At 38.1% G+C, this 19,932-nt stretch overlaps 2 protein-coding genes across 2 annotated transcripts; one reads left to right on the top strand and one right to left on the bottom strand.

Annotated features, from left to right (window-relative positions):
- Positions 1–64: 64 nt before the first annotated feature.
- On the bottom strand, positions 65–3,960 carry sftpbb (surfactant protein Bb). The gene is made up of 11 exons (XM_062417667.1): positions 3,553–3,960; positions 3,301–3,353; positions 2,959–3,033; positions 2,564–2,686; positions 2,349–2,474; positions 2,158–2,238; positions 1,882–2,065; positions 1,648–1,790; positions 1,329–1,409; positions 930–1,040; positions 65–471 (listed from the first exon to the last, which is right to left on the bottom strand). Exons 1-11 carry the CDS (start codon positions 3,602–3,604, stop codon positions 427–429), a joined length of 1,074 nt encoding a protein of 357 aa, XP_062273651.1. The 5' UTR covers positions 3,605–3,960; the 3' UTR covers positions 65–426.
- A 9,604-nt stretch (positions 3,961–13,564) lies between these two features.
- LOC133979337 (eosinophil peroxidase-like) lies at positions 13,565–18,803 on the top strand. Its single transcript, XM_062417852.1, has 12 exons — positions 13,565–13,640; positions 13,981–14,068; positions 14,251–14,426; positions 14,516–14,648; positions 14,837–14,966; positions 15,212–15,418; positions 15,511–15,871; positions 16,985–17,145; positions 17,258–17,516; positions 17,940–18,110; positions 18,247–18,484; positions 18,596–18,803. Exons 1-12 carry the CDS (start codon positions 13,574–13,576, stop codon positions 18,801–18,803), a joined length of 2,199 nt encoding a protein of 732 aa, XP_062273836.1. The 5' UTR covers positions 13,565–13,573.
- Positions 18,804–19,932: the final 1,129 nt, after the last annotated feature.

Below are 19,932 nucleotides of genomic sequence, written 5' to 3'. Positions count from 1 at the left end.
CCAGGACATGTTTTTGTCTGTGCTGCATTTTCACACCATAAAGAAAACGGAGGACGCAGCTCTGTTGATTAGTCAGTAGTCCAAATAGTCTTTAATTCATTCTGTACAGGAAGCTCCATTACAGCACACAATTAATTTACAGAGCACCACTGTTCACAAAACTGTAACCACTGCAGAAACTGATGTTTCAGAACAAACTGGAATACTACATGATGAACATTCATGCCTGATTGATTGACTGCAAGCATACAAAAAGGAGCAATTTCCCAAAACGTAAAAGAACATTTAAAAAAAAGTTTATCAGTGCATTGAATTTGTAAAACATTAAGAGTTGATCAGATACATGAAACATTCGTGAGATAATAAGTAGTTCCTGGTGTGCACATACAGTACAGAATATTCAGAGCTGCATTCATTCTGGCAGGTTCACTTGTTCTTCTTCCACATGTGTTTCTCACAGAAGACCTGATTCTGAAAGTAGAAAAAAAAGTGGACGTTAAATTTTTTCAAGTTATGATGGGCAGGTTGAATGTGAAGTTTAGATAACGTATGTTTCTCTAAGACAAAACATGATAAATCTGTGACCTGTAAGGTCATTAAATAGACACAGCCTGTTATGCTTGCTCCTTGCACACATTTGTACTGTTAGTTTATATAACTATACGTTTACTCATTGTCACAGACCTAAACATTGAAATCATTATAGCCTTTAAACTTGGATACAGTGAACTCAAAATAATGCAAGAGGTAGCAGTTAAGTTGTGTAGGAATTTGTGAAACTGGGACAAAAAGAGAAGACCAGCGCAAGCAAATGGCTAAATTGAGGTTTACTAGAAAAATATTTTGTATGTTGTACACTGTAACTTTCAGGTAATGGGTATGACCTGTGCATTACTTTTCTTTGAGCCAAACAAACACATTTCACTTACACCGCACTCCTGAGCAGTTTTCATGTCTCTGCACCAGTAGCTTGGTCCCCAAGTACAACGATTCTTTCCCAGCGGCTCCAACTTCTTTGTAGCAACACACAGATCAGCTCTCTGAGGGACAGATAGGAGAAACCAAAACTTAACCAACATGTATTTCTTTTTTTTTCTTATTTGTACCAAAATTGCACCATCCTTTCTGTAAAAAGTCCTTAAAATTAACCGTTAAATACTAGAAAATTACTCCTCAAAAATTTCCAGGACATTTGTAAAAAAAAAAAAAGGACTTTTAAAATAAAGTGTACTGTTACAAGTGAAAACTACTGCAGACAAGTGCTCTTGTGGTAATACAGTGTAAAGTACATGTGCATGTGACTGTTGCTTAAAGGAACTTATTCTTACTTCACAAGCATCTGGACGGTCGAGCTGGTTTCCCAAAACCTGCTGCAGCCGGGAGCCATAGATTTTGATGAAGGCCTCACACTGAAAGGAGCATGGCAGTTACTTGGCTGCTTTTCAAGCAAAGTGACATGAGACATGATTAACATGCAAAGAGCAATGAGAGACCATACAATATAATATATATAAAAGCGTACAGTAATAATAAATTACATCAGCTGAGTAAAACTTCAAATATTTACAGTTACAGCAGTTTGTGAATGAACTCATTAATCGGGAGCAGTGAGGGATATTTAGTGCTGGTAGGAGCTCAGGGTCAGACCTTAGGAATGGCATTGGGATGATGAAGACAGACAGACTGGAGGAAGGTGGATGTTTGAGGTTGGGTGGAGTTGAGCCCCAGATGAAGTCGGCTCAGCACAGCCAGCGTGCGGCAGGACTCACAGTCCGAGGGAAGGAACACCTCTGGGAAATCGGCAGTTAATTTGGTAACAATGAGGAAGAGTGAGGGTCATCTCTCACCTATAAATGTATGCATTATACACATTTAACTGACCTGGAGCAGGTGTTTCCTTGAACAAACAGATGTGCAGCAGGGTACATATTGTGTGAGGTGCTGCAGATGATAAGAGGAACTCCACTATCTGTACGCCATATTTGTCAACAAAATCATTACATTGGTCCTTGTAGCTCTGCGGTACAAGTGTGCAGAACTCTTCCATGACCTTCATCAAAGCATCCTGTATTGCAAGAAAGAAGATAAAATGATGCATGATGAGGGATACGAACTTGAAGCAAAACAAAGTAATATATCTTTAAAAAAAAGAGTCACCTCTGTCATGTTTTTGGGTAACAGGGTCTCCAGTTTCTTGATAAGAAACAAACACAGTGTGCAGGCTGGGTTGAACTGCTCCTACACAGTCCGATGATAGGATTGTCATTTACAGGATTAAAATGAAAGGTTTAGCATCAGTTTCACTTCAGCTTTCATCTTATATTTCACTTCTGCTTTCTAATACTTACATGTGTGCTGGTGGAGGTGCTGAGTGAAGATGTGTCTTCATCAACAGCAGAGTGGGGTAGTTTCAGCAGTTCCTCGTCCTTGTGGGCAGCACAAAGTCCAAAAACCATACAGGTCTCACCTGCTTTCTACAAAAAACGTTATCAGAGATTGAATGCGTCCACCGTGGGCCAAAGTGTTCATTATGTTTCCGTACTGCATCTAAATAGAAGCTTACCAGGTGATCAGGTGTTTGCTGCAGGACTTTTGGCAAATACATCTTCACTTGTGAATCACACTCTGATGCCTGTTCTCCTGGGAGGTGCTGGCACAGAGCATGCAAGGTTTCATACACGGTTTCCTGCAGAAGCACAGGCGTTAATGCAATGGCTCAGGAATACTGGGTGTCTGTGTGCATGTTAACTACCATGTACAAAGACAGTGCATGCAACACAATCAGTTAAGTCAGAACAGTTTGATTGAAAAAAGGTGTCCTTCCCTGTTTCGAAAAGAGAAAGATAGTACATGGATACAAGCTGCTGGGTGTGACCACAGTTTGAGTGTGGTCAGTAAAATAAAGTGAAGTGAAAGGAAAGTTAAACTGTGCAGTGAGTGAGTCACAAACATCCCCACCTTAGTATCTCTGCTGGAAATCATGTTGGTGGACAGCTGGATGATCTGGCTGCATTCTGAACAGATGTCAAATGTCTGATAAAGAGAGGCACCAAAACAACCAGTCAATATTTTTTGTGTCAACATGTGTATTAAACATAAAGCAAGGCTTGTCAGGGTTTTCACTCCCTGTGCAGAACATCCCTACTGGTAAATAAATAAATACATGTTATTATTCCTACAATTAACACCCTACATAGATGTTCCGGAAATAATATGTGTATAAAACGTGTAGTCCCATCTGTAGGTAAACTGGCCTTAGAAATATTTGCTGTTGTTACAGGAAATAAAAATCAGTCTTACCAGAGATTTCAGTTGGATGACTGACAGAGGGTCTATGATGAACCTGGAGTCTCCTTAAAACACCCAGACAGAGAGATTATTTAAAAAGACAGTGGTATAGACACACATTTTATGTTGGAATATAATCACATTCGTGTGCACACTGATTTTAGCAGAGTAGCCATAAATCTCACAATTGCAACCTGATCTGTCAACACAATAAATGATCAGCTGACATTTCCGCAGACAACTAGCAGTAAAGCTTCATCTTACCGGGACACAGAGACACCGCGAAGACCAGCAGGATGAGCCGTGGTGTGGACATGATGTGAAGGGGAACAGGACGAGGTCAGGCACAGATGATTTGTCTATAATAACATCAGTGCTGTTGTCTGTTGGGCTGCATCGGAAATCCAAGATGACTGCCTCTCCCAATCACAGCGGCAGAGGTACGGCGCAGGCGCAGTGCGGCAAATAATACAAACTAACTAACCCTATAATACTACAGTTAATAATTATCAGCTAGCTTAGGGTTAAAATACTATACTATACATAAATATAAAGTAAGATAAACCTGTTTGAAATTAACCGTATCTTATAGACTGAACGTTTTAGTATTTGTGGGTTAACCTGGAAGATTTTCTGAGATTTTGGTACCTATACTCTGGGTTTTTCTGTCCTTGCTGCTCATACCTGGACTTTGTACCATAGTCCAGTGTAATCAAAGGCATATAAATGAATATGACATATTTGAAAATAGGTCCACAACTGATGTTTTAGCTCAGAAAGGCTGAAGTGACCAGTAGATGGCAGCACAGCAAATGAAATACAGTGCTTGAGCTCACCCAAAGCATATTAGAAGTATTGATCCTAGCTAAAAGTAACAGAGAAACAAACTCTGTGAAATTTTTGACTCAAGGAAATGTGTAGTAAAGCAAAAAAATAAGAATGACAAAAAAATAAATATGGGATAAAATAAAATAAAAATGTATATAAGTACAAATGTACAAATTCCACAATTATAGACAAACTATACAATAATACAATATTTTTAATACAATATATTTCATAGTCTCTCAGTGTGTGTGTGTGTGTGTGTGTGGGGGGGGGGGGGATATCTGTCTAAAAAGACTGTAATGTTTACATATATCTACTTGATTTGACTCATATGGGCAACTGAAGCTTCATATTAGCTTCAGATAAACTGTAGCGCCAGTTGAAATGATGATGCTTTTACTGGTGGTGGTCTGAAGTATTTATTCCCTTTCACACCAACAACAACGTAAGAGCTAAATAAAAACAAATTAAAAAAAAACAAAACATTATACATATATCCATATACATTTATAATTAGCCTATAGCATTTGGCTTTACCTGACACAAAAATTAAATTAAACTTCAACACAAACATAAATATACTACAAGCCCTCCCCTTGTCGCCACTTTCAACCGGACTAATAACTTTTATCCGTGAATTTCCATCTCTACATGTGTGCTCGTTTACCCCTCTCTATCACTTCTACGTCAGTTGACTCCCTTTCCGTTTACCTTTTCCTTTCAAAATAAAATACCTAAAATAAAATATAGTAAATAAAACCAACATGCTCTATTTTGATGTCCCTTACATAAACCTTTGATAGATTTTGTTCTCCATCAATTAAATTGTAAGTGCATTATGAAGGGATCTTCAAATGGTCAGTACAGGAGGAATGATTACAGCAAGAAAAAACAATTTTCAGTGTTAATTTGTGTACCTGACTGTTGTTTTAAGACAGACTTAAAAAACTGTGAACCGGTCCTTTAAGTGAGTGAAATTACTGAATCTGTGTAGCCTTCCGACATACTTTAATCCTTTAAATGGGATTGTATGAACGTCATACTGATGCAGTCGTCTGTGAAATCCTATGCAATTAAACATGATATTCCTATGTGAAAAGGTTACTCCTTTCTCTTTTCACTAAGCCCTGTTCCCCAACATTACCATGGTTTTCATCATTATTTTCAGTCTAATGTTTCTGTTAATTTGTTGGTTATGATTTTTAATAATTTAATATATAGGTTGATGTTTGTGGTTTATCTTTATTTACAGATTTATGATCTGGTAAAAGGGTCAACCCACTCTCAGTTGTTCTGACTGTGATGCTGGGGGTTGATCAGCTGCTCTATGAGGGATAGTGGAAACAGATTTGCATTATAAGTTCTTCTTAGCAGTGAGGGACTGGGCATTGTTATGATGGGATGTTAGGATGTCAGAAGATAGGTAAAACTGTTCTGTTGTAAATAACAATCGCTTAAACTTGCACTTGAACTGTTATAAACTTTTGTTTTATTGACATACATATTTTTTAAAGGTGTTCCTGTCATTAAAATAGCAGGTTAATCAAGCTGTCAGCTCTTTATGAGCGTTCAAACATGCCTGAGTTGTTTACAGTAAGTACTACAACACCATGCCTGTGGTATGCTTCTATGTCAGCCCTTAATTGTTTACAGCATTTCCAGTCAATCCTTGCAGCTGTAGATTCTTATGCGAAAGAGAAACCAGATAAATGAGAAACAATGTTAAGCTTACGTTTCTTTTCCCTGCATGCTGCTGAGAAGTGACTGAATGTGACTCATTTAAGATGTCTTTCTCTGAAAAAGAACACGCACCATTGTCCAAATTTTCAGTCCATTCTACTTTTTTAATTAATCAAGTCATTGTAAAATATGTATTTTTATAGAGAGTTATGCTGCAGATTGCTTGAAAATATTGTTTGTCATCCTTTGACATTTAAGAGAAGTATTCTCAAAGTAATGAAACACTCGCATCAGTCCTGTTGTCGGTCCTATCTTTGCACAACCATCAAAGCAGCTCTGACAAACTGCAAATGTTTAGGATTTGCTAAACATGGCATATTTTATAAGTCAATGGGAATTAATCAGTTTCAGAAATCTTGAAACCCTTTTATTTGCACATCTCAAAACAGCCACTCATTGCCTGAGAACACATGATATTAGAAAAGGTGCAACTAAGACCACAGCACGTTTCCTCCTCCTCATCACCATCACCATCATCATCATCGTCGTCTACATGTCTGTTTGTGGTATAGATAGCTGACACTCCATTAAGCATATACAAGACATTTCAGTTAAGTTATTAAAGTGGCAGTGACATGTTTCTGTTCTGACTCTCTGTTGAAACTGTCAGTTTATTTATTGCTGATTCCACCTCTCTCTTTGAAAACGTCTCACCATCGATGCTGAAATGCTGAAATCCAAAATGAATTGTTGCAAAGTCCACAGAGTTTATGCAGGTGAAGATTTTCTGTAACTTTTAAAATATACTTATAACAATGTATTTATTTTATAATGAATTAAGTGTTTCCTCAGCCAAGCAGTTTTCCGTATTATCAGTTGAGGTTCCAGGAAAGAAAACAACTCATCAGCTCCATCAATTAACAAGACGAGTGAAGCATTTATTCAAAATATCATTCAAAGCATACAACATGCAAAACTGGCTAAAATTAACTCTTTATTGTTTTGAAAAGGGTTCATCTTTTGCAAAGCTGAGGGTTACACTGCATATGTGGCTTTCCACAGCCTTTTCATTGAAGTAGTAAGATTCAGATTCAGATTCAGATTCAGATCATTTATTGTACCCTTAGGTAAATTGTGAGTCATCTCATGTTGTTACGCCCACAGACAGACAGTACAGGACAAGAACATGTTCGACAAAGTGACGACAGTGCTCAGACTAAAAGGACAAAAGAAGAAAGGCCCCAAGAAAACAAGATACAAGAATAAAACAATTAAGACAAATTAAAATAAATAAATAAATAAAAAATAAAAAGTCGATCCAGACTAATGATGGATAAATGACAGGGTGAGGATAATTCATCAGAGACAATCCATCACACCAACATGCCTAGCAGTTATCTTACAAAAAGCTCTATTACAAAAGTATACATAATTAAAAGGATTTCATTATTGGAACATGAATCACTTTACTTAATGGAGAGGCCTTTTACAGTATAATGAAATGAATTAATTCCACAAATGTCAACATCAATTCTATTTTATTATTTATTATTATTTTTACTGCAAGGACACCAATTATAAATAAAGTATGTGCTGCAAAAGATACATTAAGAAATACATTTAATTTGGCCATTCTGTAAGACAAATCAACAAACATCCAAATAATAAAACTTATAATGGGCTATATATTTATATAGCACTGTTTAAAAAACAAAGTTACAAAGTGTTTCACAGAAAAAGAACAACGAGAAAAACAACAAATAAACGTGTGTCTACTTCACCTTTGACATTCCAGCAAACATAAAGAATGAGAGATTAGAGAAAGCACACAAGTGTGTGAAGATACTTCCTTTTACTTGGAACAATCTATAGTGCTGAAGATTATGACAGATAAGCTAGAATATGAGGAAACACTAAACCAGTAGACTTTCTTGTTCCATCTGCAGTGGTGCAGCACTGACTCAAACAAGACATAAAAGGCCAAGACAATGATGTAGGAGTAACAGAACGTCAGCCTGCTGACAGACAGAAACCACACACACACACACACACACACACACACACACACACACACACACACACACACACACACACACACACACACACACACACACACACACACACACACACACACACACACACACACACACATATGTGTCCATTTATATACAAAGCAAATAATCATATTTCCCTGCTTTGTGTCCCTCATCTCCACCACATTTACTAACAAGCCAAAAGGGAAACAAAAAACAAAACAAAAGTATAAATGAATAAATAAATAAAGCAGAGTGACAGAAAAGGTGTAGGCTGAAGCATTTGCTTATGGCACCTCCTGGACACATACCAAGCACTTCTGATGAATACTAAGTCAATTTTCCTGTTTGTCATCTTTCATGATTTCATTCATACCAAGTCCATTCCGCTCTTTCCTATCATATCTTCCATTTACAGTAAGTACCAGCTGGCTGACTGTTAGACTATTTCCTGCTCCTCATTCCAGCAAATAGATGACCTGAAAGATAATTAGGTGGTGGAGATGCTCTTCGGGGAATGATTGAATGCAGATAATTAAAACTAATAATAGAAACAAAATAGTATAGGTGTTTTATCACTGGCTCATCTGACTGGATGTTGAGGGGGAAGACTGTTCCACAGCTAAAACCAAAAAACCCCGCCTTGAGCCTGAATTGTGGCACTTTGGTTGCTAGACCAATTGTGTTGGTGCAGAATAAAGTCACAGATATATAAAATTAATAAAAACGACTACAATCTAAACTGAAGTTTTCAGAATCATTCTTCACCAGTTGCTGGTTCTGACTAATCACTACAGTTAAAATACAGTATGAAAGTGAGGATTACTCAACACAAGTTGAAAGGTCACTATTTTGTTAACACACAGGTGACACATACCACCCTGTCAATGTGCTACTGAAGTATTCAAGAGCAAAAAGCGCTCCTTATCACACAAAAGCTTTCACCTTTAATGACTCGTGTCGCTAAAGGAATTATCCAGTGACACAAGAAGTTTCAAATTCTGCAATAATACCAGTGTTACAGGGAGGACAGGTGGGAGCAGCTCCTGGTTGTATATTTCTCCACTGTGAATGTTTAATGTTTAATATTTCTCAACACAGAGTCAAATCTAATGATCCAGGTGACACAGTGATATGATTCAGTTCCCTTTCTGAAATGTCATATTCTTCTTTCAGTATGGATTATGACACCACATCCTAGTTTATCCACAAGCTTTAGCCATTTCTGTGGAGGGGATGCTATCTGGAGCCATAAAATAACAATAAAAATCAATAAAATAAAGCATCTAACATTTCCATCTTCTATACTTGATTAATAGTATAGCATTGAATACATTTATGTTAGTCTAAAAACCAGCATGTGTACTTGGAGTAAGATGTTGACTGGCGTAATATTTAAAATGTTTATAATTAACATATTGTTGAATGGTAGAAATATAGATAATCTTAAGTAAAAGCCTACAGTAAATACATTTTTGTGCTACATCTTGTGTTTGACATGGGGACATGCTGGGAAATTAATGGTCACGTAACTTGTGTGGGATGGCTCATGACTCTTCCAGTGACGACTCTCTGACCAGGTACCAGGTACTACCCCTAATGGAAAAGCAAAAAAAAAAACCGAGTAGAGTCGAGTCGAGTCAAGCTAGTCGAGTAGTGCTAGAACTGTATAGTGGAAAAGCCCTATAATAGACCTCATTGGACCGACATGGAATACCAGCATATTCCTTCCACTAAACCTGTAGTCAAACTGCATTTTCCTGCCTACTGAGATCTCAGCAGGTTTATGTCATGAACTAGAAAACAATAATTATGTTTAACAGTAAATTAAGCATCATGTAAAAATGTGACACGCCCATGTTTCAAACTGTCTTGTACTTACTGTAAGTGTTAGTGTTGCCAGCCACACAACACACACACACACACACACACACACACACACACACACACACACACACACACACACACACACACACACACACACACACACACACACAAACAAACAAACAAACAAACAAACGTACATACACATTACAGATGGTAAAATACAAGGAAGACAGGCAGCTGATTGTATCAGTGTACCTACAGGAACATAAAAGCATGATTTTGTGACATCACTAAAACAACTAGTTTGGAACCAATCCTGGTTTAATGTGCAACTAAAAAAAGGACTCATGAGGAAGCAGAGAAGGGCAGCTTATGGCTCCGGCTGAGGCGTAATGACAAGATCTAGAAGTCCACACAACAAGAAAGGGCAGTTACAGAGGGGTGGCTGGGAGATGTCCCACAGCTCCCCCACCAGGTGACGTTCCAGGGCTAAAGGATCAAAACATTTGACAAACGGTGGTCTCCATCTGCTGACCCTGCAGCTGACCCCACGGCGCCATGAGAGGCATGACAGGCAGAAATGTCTGGCAGGGAGAACTTTGGTAGCTGATTGGTTGCCTGCAGGGTCCTTGGTTCGACTCCGGCGGGGGACCTTTGTTGCATGTCTTTAACCTTACAGCCTCTGTGCCACCTACTTTCAAATGGGGGCAAAAATGACCCCCCAAAAATATAAGTAAAAAAGGTAACAACATCCAATCTAATCATACACAAGTGTGATGTGGAAACCTGAAGCCTCCAGCAAAGCCACACTGTGAACTCATTTTCTCCTGTTTACTCCTGTCCTGTACTATTTTAGTTTATTTTAATTTTACATTTAGCTCTTTTAAATGTGTTTTCTTTTATAATGTATTGCACTTCTTTTACATTTTATCTTAATGCCTTTTATATAATTATGTTAAGTACTTTGAATTACCTTATTGTTAAACTTGCCTTTCCTTCATTGTTTAGCACGTAAGGCACCAGGATATGGTGCACACATAATGAAGACAAAGCCACTTTGTTGCTGACAGCCTGTAATAATTGCATGAGGAAAGATCATGTAGGTAGAGGATACTACTCTTACCTGTTTTAATCACCATCAGTGCATACTTGCCAATTCATCACTAAAAACTGAGCATTTTAAATTCAGTTTAGTTATATGTTAGTAGCTGTGGCTTTAGCAATTAATATCCTGGCAACATTATATCCGAGTGTGATTTGTGAAAAAAAAATCAGAGGTGGGGGTTTGAAACATTTCTATTCATGAAAACAAATCAAAGCCACAATGGGCCTATATAGATTATGGAGTCTATTAGACTATTTCTTCCAGCTGTTACAGTAACATTTATAAGATAATTGTTAACTTCATATTTCTCATTTGTCATTCTTGAAAGTCACTGTTTAGCTCAGCTCTATTGCAGCAAACTTTAATATTCAATACAAAATAATTACATCCTTTCAATGTGTCATCCAAGACTACATGGCGACAGTACATGTCTACTTGTCAGAGTAAGGAAACAGTTTGGCCTTCTACCACATTCCTGAGCAAATGTCAAGTCAGTTCAGCTTCCCTCTCCTATTTTTGGCTTTGAGGAAATTATTATTACTATTATTTTTAGAAACATACCATTTTTTTGTCTAATCTGATCTCTTACGTAGAAAACATTAATCCCACATTGAAATGTATGAACTCAACCCAAATTTGTATGGCAGGTAAAAACTGGTTTGTTCAGGTCAAACAGCTGACTGATAAAACGAAGAGGAAGTAGGAACATAAAGTTAAACAGTGGGAAACTAATGCAGTGCAAAATGTTTAGTTACACAGGATTAAATTTAGTTTAGTTTATTTTGATCACATGGACTCAAAACACTTATGACCAAGAAGACTAACAAAGCAAATAATCATATTTCCCTGCTTTGTGTCCCTCATCTCCACCACATTTACTAACAAGCCAAAGGGGAAACAAAAAACAAAACAAAAGTATAAATTAATAAATAAATAAAGCAGAGTGACAGAAAAGGAAAAGGTGTAGGCTGAAGCATTTGCTTATAGCACCTACCCTTCTTTCATTAATCATTCAAAAGATTCCAATATGTATAACAAACCCAAAACATCCACAGCAATTAGCTATATATATAATGCTCACACAACAATACAGTGATAATACACACACACACACACACACACACACACACACACACACACACACACACACACACACACACACACACACACACACACACACACACACACACACACACACACACACACACACACACACACACACACACACACACACTTCATTATACTTCACATATCCCCAAAAGCACCTGGCCTCCCTGAAACAAAGCAATCCACCTCAAAATCCATGTACAATAAAATGTTTTTTGTCTTTATAATAATCTATCTGAGGTTTTCAGCAGAGTCAGTGGTCTATGACAACTGAAAATTTGTTTTCATAAACCTTTTCTATTTCAGCATTATTTATCTTGAGTTGTACTTGATTATTCATTTTTAGATTTCCAAATATGATACATTTGAAATATGATAAACCACCATAAACACCATAAAAGCAAACAAAAGCAGTAAAATAAATGACAAAACAATAATGTATGAAGATTGAATGTTGAAAAACGAATAAAGCAACAAAAAAAAGGATAAAAGGTATAATTTAGGTTAAAGATGTCAACAGCTACTTTAAGATCCTCTGGCAGGCTCTTCGGAAACAGCTTGAAGCAAAAGGTTAAGGTTTTAGTCCTTCCTTGTGGAACAACTTAAACACTAATGCAAAATAATTTGAGGGACTTCCTTCATTCTTTCTTGGTCAATTAACTTCATGCACGAAAACTAAAAAAATGATTGTTGTATTCTTTCCTTCTGGTTCTTCTCGGTGCTCAGGCAGCAGGGTCTTGAATCAACTGTTAACTGATTTATGACTGCTTTGGGTGGGGCAGACAGGGGTGCATTATTTTCCTCAGTCATTCATATGTCATTCAGAAATCATGAGATGCTTTTGTATTTCTACTTTTTGTTAAGGAACTTCTTTTTGTCGCTTTGGCTGACTGTGTGAGTTGTTTGCGCTAATCTGACTGGTTTAATCATGCATTGTTACTGAACGTTTGTTCAGCATAATTTAAAAAATCCTGTGTTAAATCACAAAAGCAATTTTTCATGTCTATCACATCTTAACTTATGGCATATAAATATTAAGCTCTAGAGTGATACCAGTTTGAGGCATTGTGTACATACTTACTGACAAGTCAGAATATAGAATAAATAAAAGCTATAACAAGCGACCATAATAAGATGTTCTGTCTTTTTAAACAAAAATGTGCAGTGACATTATCAATTTCTGACTTGATAAAAATACTGTGGTTATGTTGTACATTTGTAACTTAAGTAAGTCACTGCCTTTCTGACAAAAAAATGTCTCTTAGTCACATTTGAATGTCTGCTAGGAAAAAGCTACAATGGACATGTCTAGTGGAAAGAATTACCTTTGTTTTTAAATGACAACACTGTGTGTTGAAATGGTGGGCTGCACCGGTCCTTTTAGTTTCCTGGTACTTTCTTTTCATCTTTTGTGAAAAAAAGATGTGCCCCAGGTGTCACCAAGGTGTGTCTCCAGCCTTAGAAAAAACGCTATATATATAGACGACAAATTGTTGCAAAATGCACCAACTCCTGACGGCAACAGAGGGATCAGACTGGGACTTGCAGGTCATCACAGGTACTGTGTTCATGAGCTCAAGCTTAATTTATTATTTAAACCTTCCATACTGTGAGTTTTTTCTGCTACTTTTCAAAGAAATGAAGAAGAATGATTTAGTATTTTATGAGTTATAATGGGGCTATGTTTGACTTGTTTTTTACAGCAATGAAGTGGTTTCTTTGCCTGATAGCTGCAGGTCTTTACCTGTGTTTTCAAAGCCTTGTGGATGCTGGTGAGTGTTACTGTTGTCATCTTAGAAACACAACATATAGCTCTAATTTTATTATAAATGTGATTAATATAATCTCCTACTATGATACATTTTATCATTAAGATAAAAATAAAGATGAAGATAAAAAAGATTACAGTTGAGTGTATGAGTTTATGTTTTATTCTTTACTTACTGTATAATAAGAATAGTGCTTTGCTTTAATCACTGAATAAACATTGCACACCTGCAAAAAACAAACTTTAATAACTTTAACCAATATAAATAAACCACTGTGTTACAGAGCTGAATTGAACTTAAGATAGCAGAAAGTAGATTGAATGAAAATGTGTTTCGCCCTCAGAACCACATTTAAGCAGAAGTGCCATTGAAAAGGCAGTGATGGAAACCAAGGCTACTGTGGACTCAGCTTATGAGTACTCCAGAAGAGAGTGAGTGTATAAACCTGCTGAACTCAAGTTCTGTAGTTAAATAAAACAAAAGGCACAACTTTAATATCTAAAATATACATTCTGTAGTAAAGTGTCCTAAATCTGCTCAGCTATCCCAAAAATGAATGAGTGCACCATTAGAAGCAGTGAGCTCATAAATCTGACCTCTCCACACAATACAGGAGCATTGAGCGTGTGAAGCGGAATACAGCAAATCCTTCAGACATCCTGCGGCTGTTGAAGCAGCCTGTGGGGCCCACTCGTGATGCTGTGCGTGCAGCTGACTACATGGATAATGCTGTGAAACTGATCAAGAGGTCTTTGGAAACACGCCACAAACGCTCCATCAATGCCACAGGTGTGTAACCTTTACTGATTCTCTGAATTTTTCATACAGTTGGTTTTAAGTCACAGATAATTAGTTTGTTTTTTGCTTCTGTTAATCAGATCTGATCTCTGAGGAGGATCTGCAAGTCATTGCTGATCTGACAGGCTGTTCTCCCCGACATCGTGTCCCCTCTTGCAAGACAACTCCAGATTTAGACAGGTTTCGCACTGCAAGCAGCGCCTGCAACAACAGGTGAGGCAACAATTAAGCAGCCACTTTAATATTAATGGACCAACCAGGAGATGACAAACATGTCAGAGCCAACATTTATTTTTAAAAGCTTTTGCCAATAATGTCATATATATACCTTGAATGTTATGGCCATCTGCAAGAAAGATAGCTAGAGAGAGAGAAAGAACAATTCTCTCTTTTCCCTGTAGAAAAAACCCCGGCTGGGGATCTTCCAACACACCTTTCACCCGCTGGCTCCCTGCTGAGTACCAGGATAAAATCTCTCTGCCCAAAGGCTGGGACCCTGACCAGAAACTCAACAAACGCTTTCTTCCTCTGGTAATATATACACGTATACAGTATATACTGGAAATATACCATTATATGTTACTATATATACGTTAAAATGTATGTTCTGTGAAAAAAGGTGTCAAGAAAGATCAAATACAAATGGAACATATAATCACATCTGCAGTAATGCTTGATGTATTTTCATTTTTTACTTGCAAAACTAGACTAGTTGACTGTAATAGATGTGCAAATAATTTACACCATGGGGCTCAGTGTCTACATCCTTTCCCTAGGTGAGAGAAGTGTCCAACCGTATTCTGCGCCAAGCCAACGCTGATGCGGAAAGCGACCCACTCTACACTCACCTGGTGGTAATCTTCGGCCAATGGACTGACCACGATCTGACCTTCACTCCTCACTCTCCTGTCATCCGCTCTTTCAGTAATGGCATCGACTGTGACAAGAGTTGTGAGCGCACAGAGCCCTGCTTCCCCATCCAAGTCAGTGACACTGCATTACACAAGAAAATACAAGAATACATCCACACAAACACAGACTTATGGATACTTAACACCCCTTGTCCTCTGAGCAGATTCCCGAGGGAGACCCCCGCTTTGGCCGAAACTCACACGAGTGCATCCCCTTCTTCCGATCAGCAGCGGGTTGTGGATCTGGCAACACAGGCCACATTTTTGGGGCGAGCACTATTCGTCAGCAGATGAACTCTCTCACGTCTTTCATTGATGTGGGTCAGGTGTACGGCTCAGACGATGTCAAAGCTCGCTTCCTTCGGGACCTCACCACAGATAAGGGCCTGTTGAGGGTCAACACAAAGTACAATGACAACGGCCGTGAACTTCTGCCCTTCACCAACATGGGAGCCAACATGTGTGCCACCAGGAGCCGCATTACTAAAGACGTTAAAGTTGAGGAGGTGCCCTGCTTTCTAGCTGGTGAGTTGCAGTTAATAAGGTGATGTGCAATCCAAAATTTTTTTTTTAAACACACGTGAGTGTAAAATAACTCATCAACTCCAGACAAACCACATTAATAGGAGGTTTGGGTGGTGGAGGGTGTTGCACCAGCAAAACGTTGTTAACATGAACGTATCAGCACTAATAGTGATGAGTAAACCTGCATTAATAGAACTGGATGTTACTAGCCACAACGCTGTGAATTAACCAGTGATTGTGAAGCATGTATGAAACAGCTGAGGCTACTCAAGCCTTTACAGCATGACTTCAGTCCCGAATAAACGCTGTGCTCCATTCAAATAACTGGATTTGAAGTAAGGTCACTTAGTAAGTGAGTTATTTTATGACCCAGTGTGGTTCATATTGTTCATAATTTTTCAGGTCTGTCTTAAAATAATAGTGGTGTCTAATAAACTTTGAAACAGTTTTTTCTCACTGTAATGATTCCTCATGTTCATACTGACCATCAAAAGATCCCCTCCAAATGTGCTTGATGTAAGTGACGGGGGACAGGCGGTTCTAGGGAGAAGAGTCTGCATTGATAATAAAATGACAGATTTCTTGCAATGATTTTTTACTGAGGTTGTATGTGCCCCTCTAACAAAAAAGCTGGCCCCAACCTGGCCCCTCCATTAAAAGTGGTCTAAAACTGCCACTGGAAAATCCACGGTGCTCATTTTGAGGACCACACAAGCTGAAGATAATATAAGGCTCCAGCCATCTGAGTTAGTCAAATAAAGTAGATATCTTCCACAGTAACAGTTTCTGTGTTTTCCTGTTCTGCTGTAGTGGAAGGATTGTAACAAAAAGAGAGATTTTGGCTCTGAAAAGACTAACTTCGAAGGATACATTTATGTATGGAAAAAAGGACTGTGAATTTTGTCCCCAATCGCTTACATTAAAAATGCATTATGAAGGGATCTTCTTATGGCTGGTATGAACAAGAGGAATGATTTCAGAGAAAAACATGTCAATATTAATTTGGGTGTGACTGTTGTTTTAGGACAGACTTGAAATTTTGTGAAGCCATCCTTTAATGCAGATTAATTTGGGCATCCATTACTTGCCATTATTGTCTGTTGTGTCTCCCAGGTGATGAGCGGTCCAATGAGAACCTTGCTTTGACTTCTGTACACACACTGTTGATGCGTGAGCACAATCGTCTTGTACATGCTCTGGCCAAAATCAATCCTCATTGGAATGGAGAGAGACTCTATCAGGAGGCACGCAAGATCATGGGAGGATACTTCCAGGTTAGAGATGAGCTCAACTGCATGAATTGAAGAGATCTTGTGTTATTGGGTGACAGGATGGAGTGGTATGTCCTCACAACTCAGCTGTCATTCTTTCTTTTTTGTCTTTCAGGTTGTCACTTACAGAGATTACTTGCTCCACATTGTTGGTCCAGATGTCACTGAGAAAAAGCTGTCCACCTACCCTGGGTATAATGAAACCTTGGACCCCAGCATTGCCAATGTGTTCGCCACAGCTGCCTATCGATTTGCTCACCTAATGGTTCAGCCATTCATATTCCGTCTTGATGAGCACTACAAGGAGCACAAAGATTACCCCAGCCCAATGCTGCACAGAGCCTTCTTCACACCATGGAGGATCATCTTTGAAGGTATAGAGAAGATTTCTAGCTCTTAGTATTTCTTTCTCACTGCCAGGAAAGCTGCTCAGGAACGTTGCATTGAGTGCTCCTACTGCTAGAATTGTCATTACAATAATATCAATTTAGGAGAAAAGTCAGTCTGCTGCAATTTAACCCAACAGGCTGCATTGTATAGGGCAATCTTGGATCTTGGCTAGATGCTACCTGCTTATCAAGTTGTTATGTCTCCCATGTAAAAAAACTCCCACTTACATTAAGCCATTGGTATCAAACCAGATAGACTATCAATCCAAAAACAATGAACACAATGCAGCTGTAAACTACAATAAGATGCAGAGTGGGGTCATGGTCATCAGCACTAACTTTACTACATTTAACTATGTTAAATTACACAGGTAATTCAATATATTGTGACCATCTTTTGATCCTCAGGTGGTTTGGACCCAATCCTGAGGGGGCTGGTGGGTCGCCAGGCCAAGCTGAACACTCAGGATCACATGATGAATGAAGAGCTCAGAGACAGGCTGTTTAAATTCTCCACTGAGTTGGCGCTGGATCTGGCTTCTCTGAACCTGCAGAGAGGCAGGGACCATGGACTGACTGGTATCATTCTGATTTAGTCTTTCTATGTATTTTCTTTTGTGTATCTCTATAATTCTGCCTGCATCTAAGCCTTTCCTGGCATTACATATCATATCTTATACATGGTCACATTATCACATTGAGTTCCCTTTTTTAGGTTACAACGAATGGCGCAAGTTCTGTGGGCTGTCGCAACCAAGAAATCGCAAACAGTTGGCTAAAATTCTGAAAAATAAAACCCTGGCCAAGAACCTGCTGGATCTCTATGGCAAACCAGAGAACATTGATGTGTGGGTGGGAGGAGTTGCAGAGCCTTTTGTCCATGGAGGAAGAGTGGGACCCCTGTTCGCTTGCCTGATTTCCACTCAGTTCCAGAGGATCCGAGAAGGAGACCGGTAATCAGACAGGAGGCCCAACCTAAAGTTTAATTATTTACATGCATGTTCTAAAGATGTGGAATAGCTGTGTTAGCTGTACTTCTAAATGTTAACAAATTTCAATTTCAGACTGTGGTGGGAGAACAAGCGAGTCTTTACTGAAGCCCAGAGAGAGTCCTTGAAGGAGACGTCACTTGCACGCATTATCTGTGACAACACTGGTATCACTGAAGTTCCAAAGCAGCCCTTTCAATACCGGCCACGAGGGTCTGGTTACACTAAATGTAAGAACATCCCAGCCTTTGACCTCAGTCCATGGAAGGAGAATAAGGAGTAGATGTCCTGAAATCCTCACTGCAGCAGTCTGAGTGTCTCACATGACATCCCCAACACATTACTGACACAAAACTGCAATGTTTAAAAGCAGCAGCATTATTTGATTGTCAGTTTTTTCTTGCTTTTTTGTTTCAAATTAAATTATTTACCTCATTCAGTTTACATAAATGTTTTTAAATGTTCTTTGATTCATTAATTGTTGGAAAGCTATGTTATTGCTATGATTATTGTTAAGTTATGTGAATCTTTCTCAATACCCTTTAATTTACTTGTCCCTTTTAAAAATGTCTGTAAGAATTGATTTACTTACATATATGCATGTAATGGTTTTAATAAACATAAAATCAGAATAAGTAAATCCATTGTGAACTTTGCATGGTGTTTGAGTGCTTACAATTTGCATGAGTTTGGAACAATAGATTAAGCGAACATATGATTCTGAGGCATGATTTTACATGCTGCATTTACAGGATTTCACTTGAGGATCTGTGTTGTCTCCCTAAAGGCAGCTGGCACAAAGTAAGACCTTCAGCCTGTGTTATACTTGGTGTCTCATCTCCCAGCTTAAGCTTAAAGCTAAAACAAACATACTCAACATTAAGAACTGAAATACCTTGAGGGGAAGCAATGAGAGACCTAAAAAACAGATTTTTTACCTCACAAATTCTTTGCAAAATACTGAAAAATATTAAAAGCTCTTCAAAAAAACAACTATATGAGCCTGACTTTAGGAAGAATATAATGTAATACTATTAGGGCTGTCAATCAATTAAAATATTTAATCACATGATTGTCATGAGTTAACTTGCGATTAATCGCAAATTAATTGCACGTTTTATTTTTTTCTAAATGTACTTTAAAGGGATATTTGTTTGAATTTGTTTGTTTTTAATACTCTTGTTAACATGGCAGTGGATACATATGCTTTCTTTATGCAAATGTATGTTTATTATTATTATTGAAACAATCCAGAACAATGAAATACTGCATGCTCCAAAAATCTGCTGTCAGTTATGATATCAGTTAGGAACTAGTTACATTCACTCACCCCTTCTGCTAAATGATTCATATTTTCAGTTAGCAACCTGCACCAGACTGCATGCTCTGTTTGTTACAGTCATCCAACACAT

The sequence above is a fragment of the Scomber scombrus genome, chromosome 4, assembly GCF_963691925.1.
Source record: "Scomber scombrus chromosome 4, fScoSco1.1, whole genome shotgun sequence".
Classification (NCBI taxonomy): Eukaryota; Metazoa; Chordata; class Actinopteri; order Scombriformes; family Scombridae; genus Scomber; species Scomber scombrus.
The sequence above is the reverse complement of the archived record's forward strand: the minus strand, read 5'-3'. Positions and strand labels throughout refer to the sequence as shown.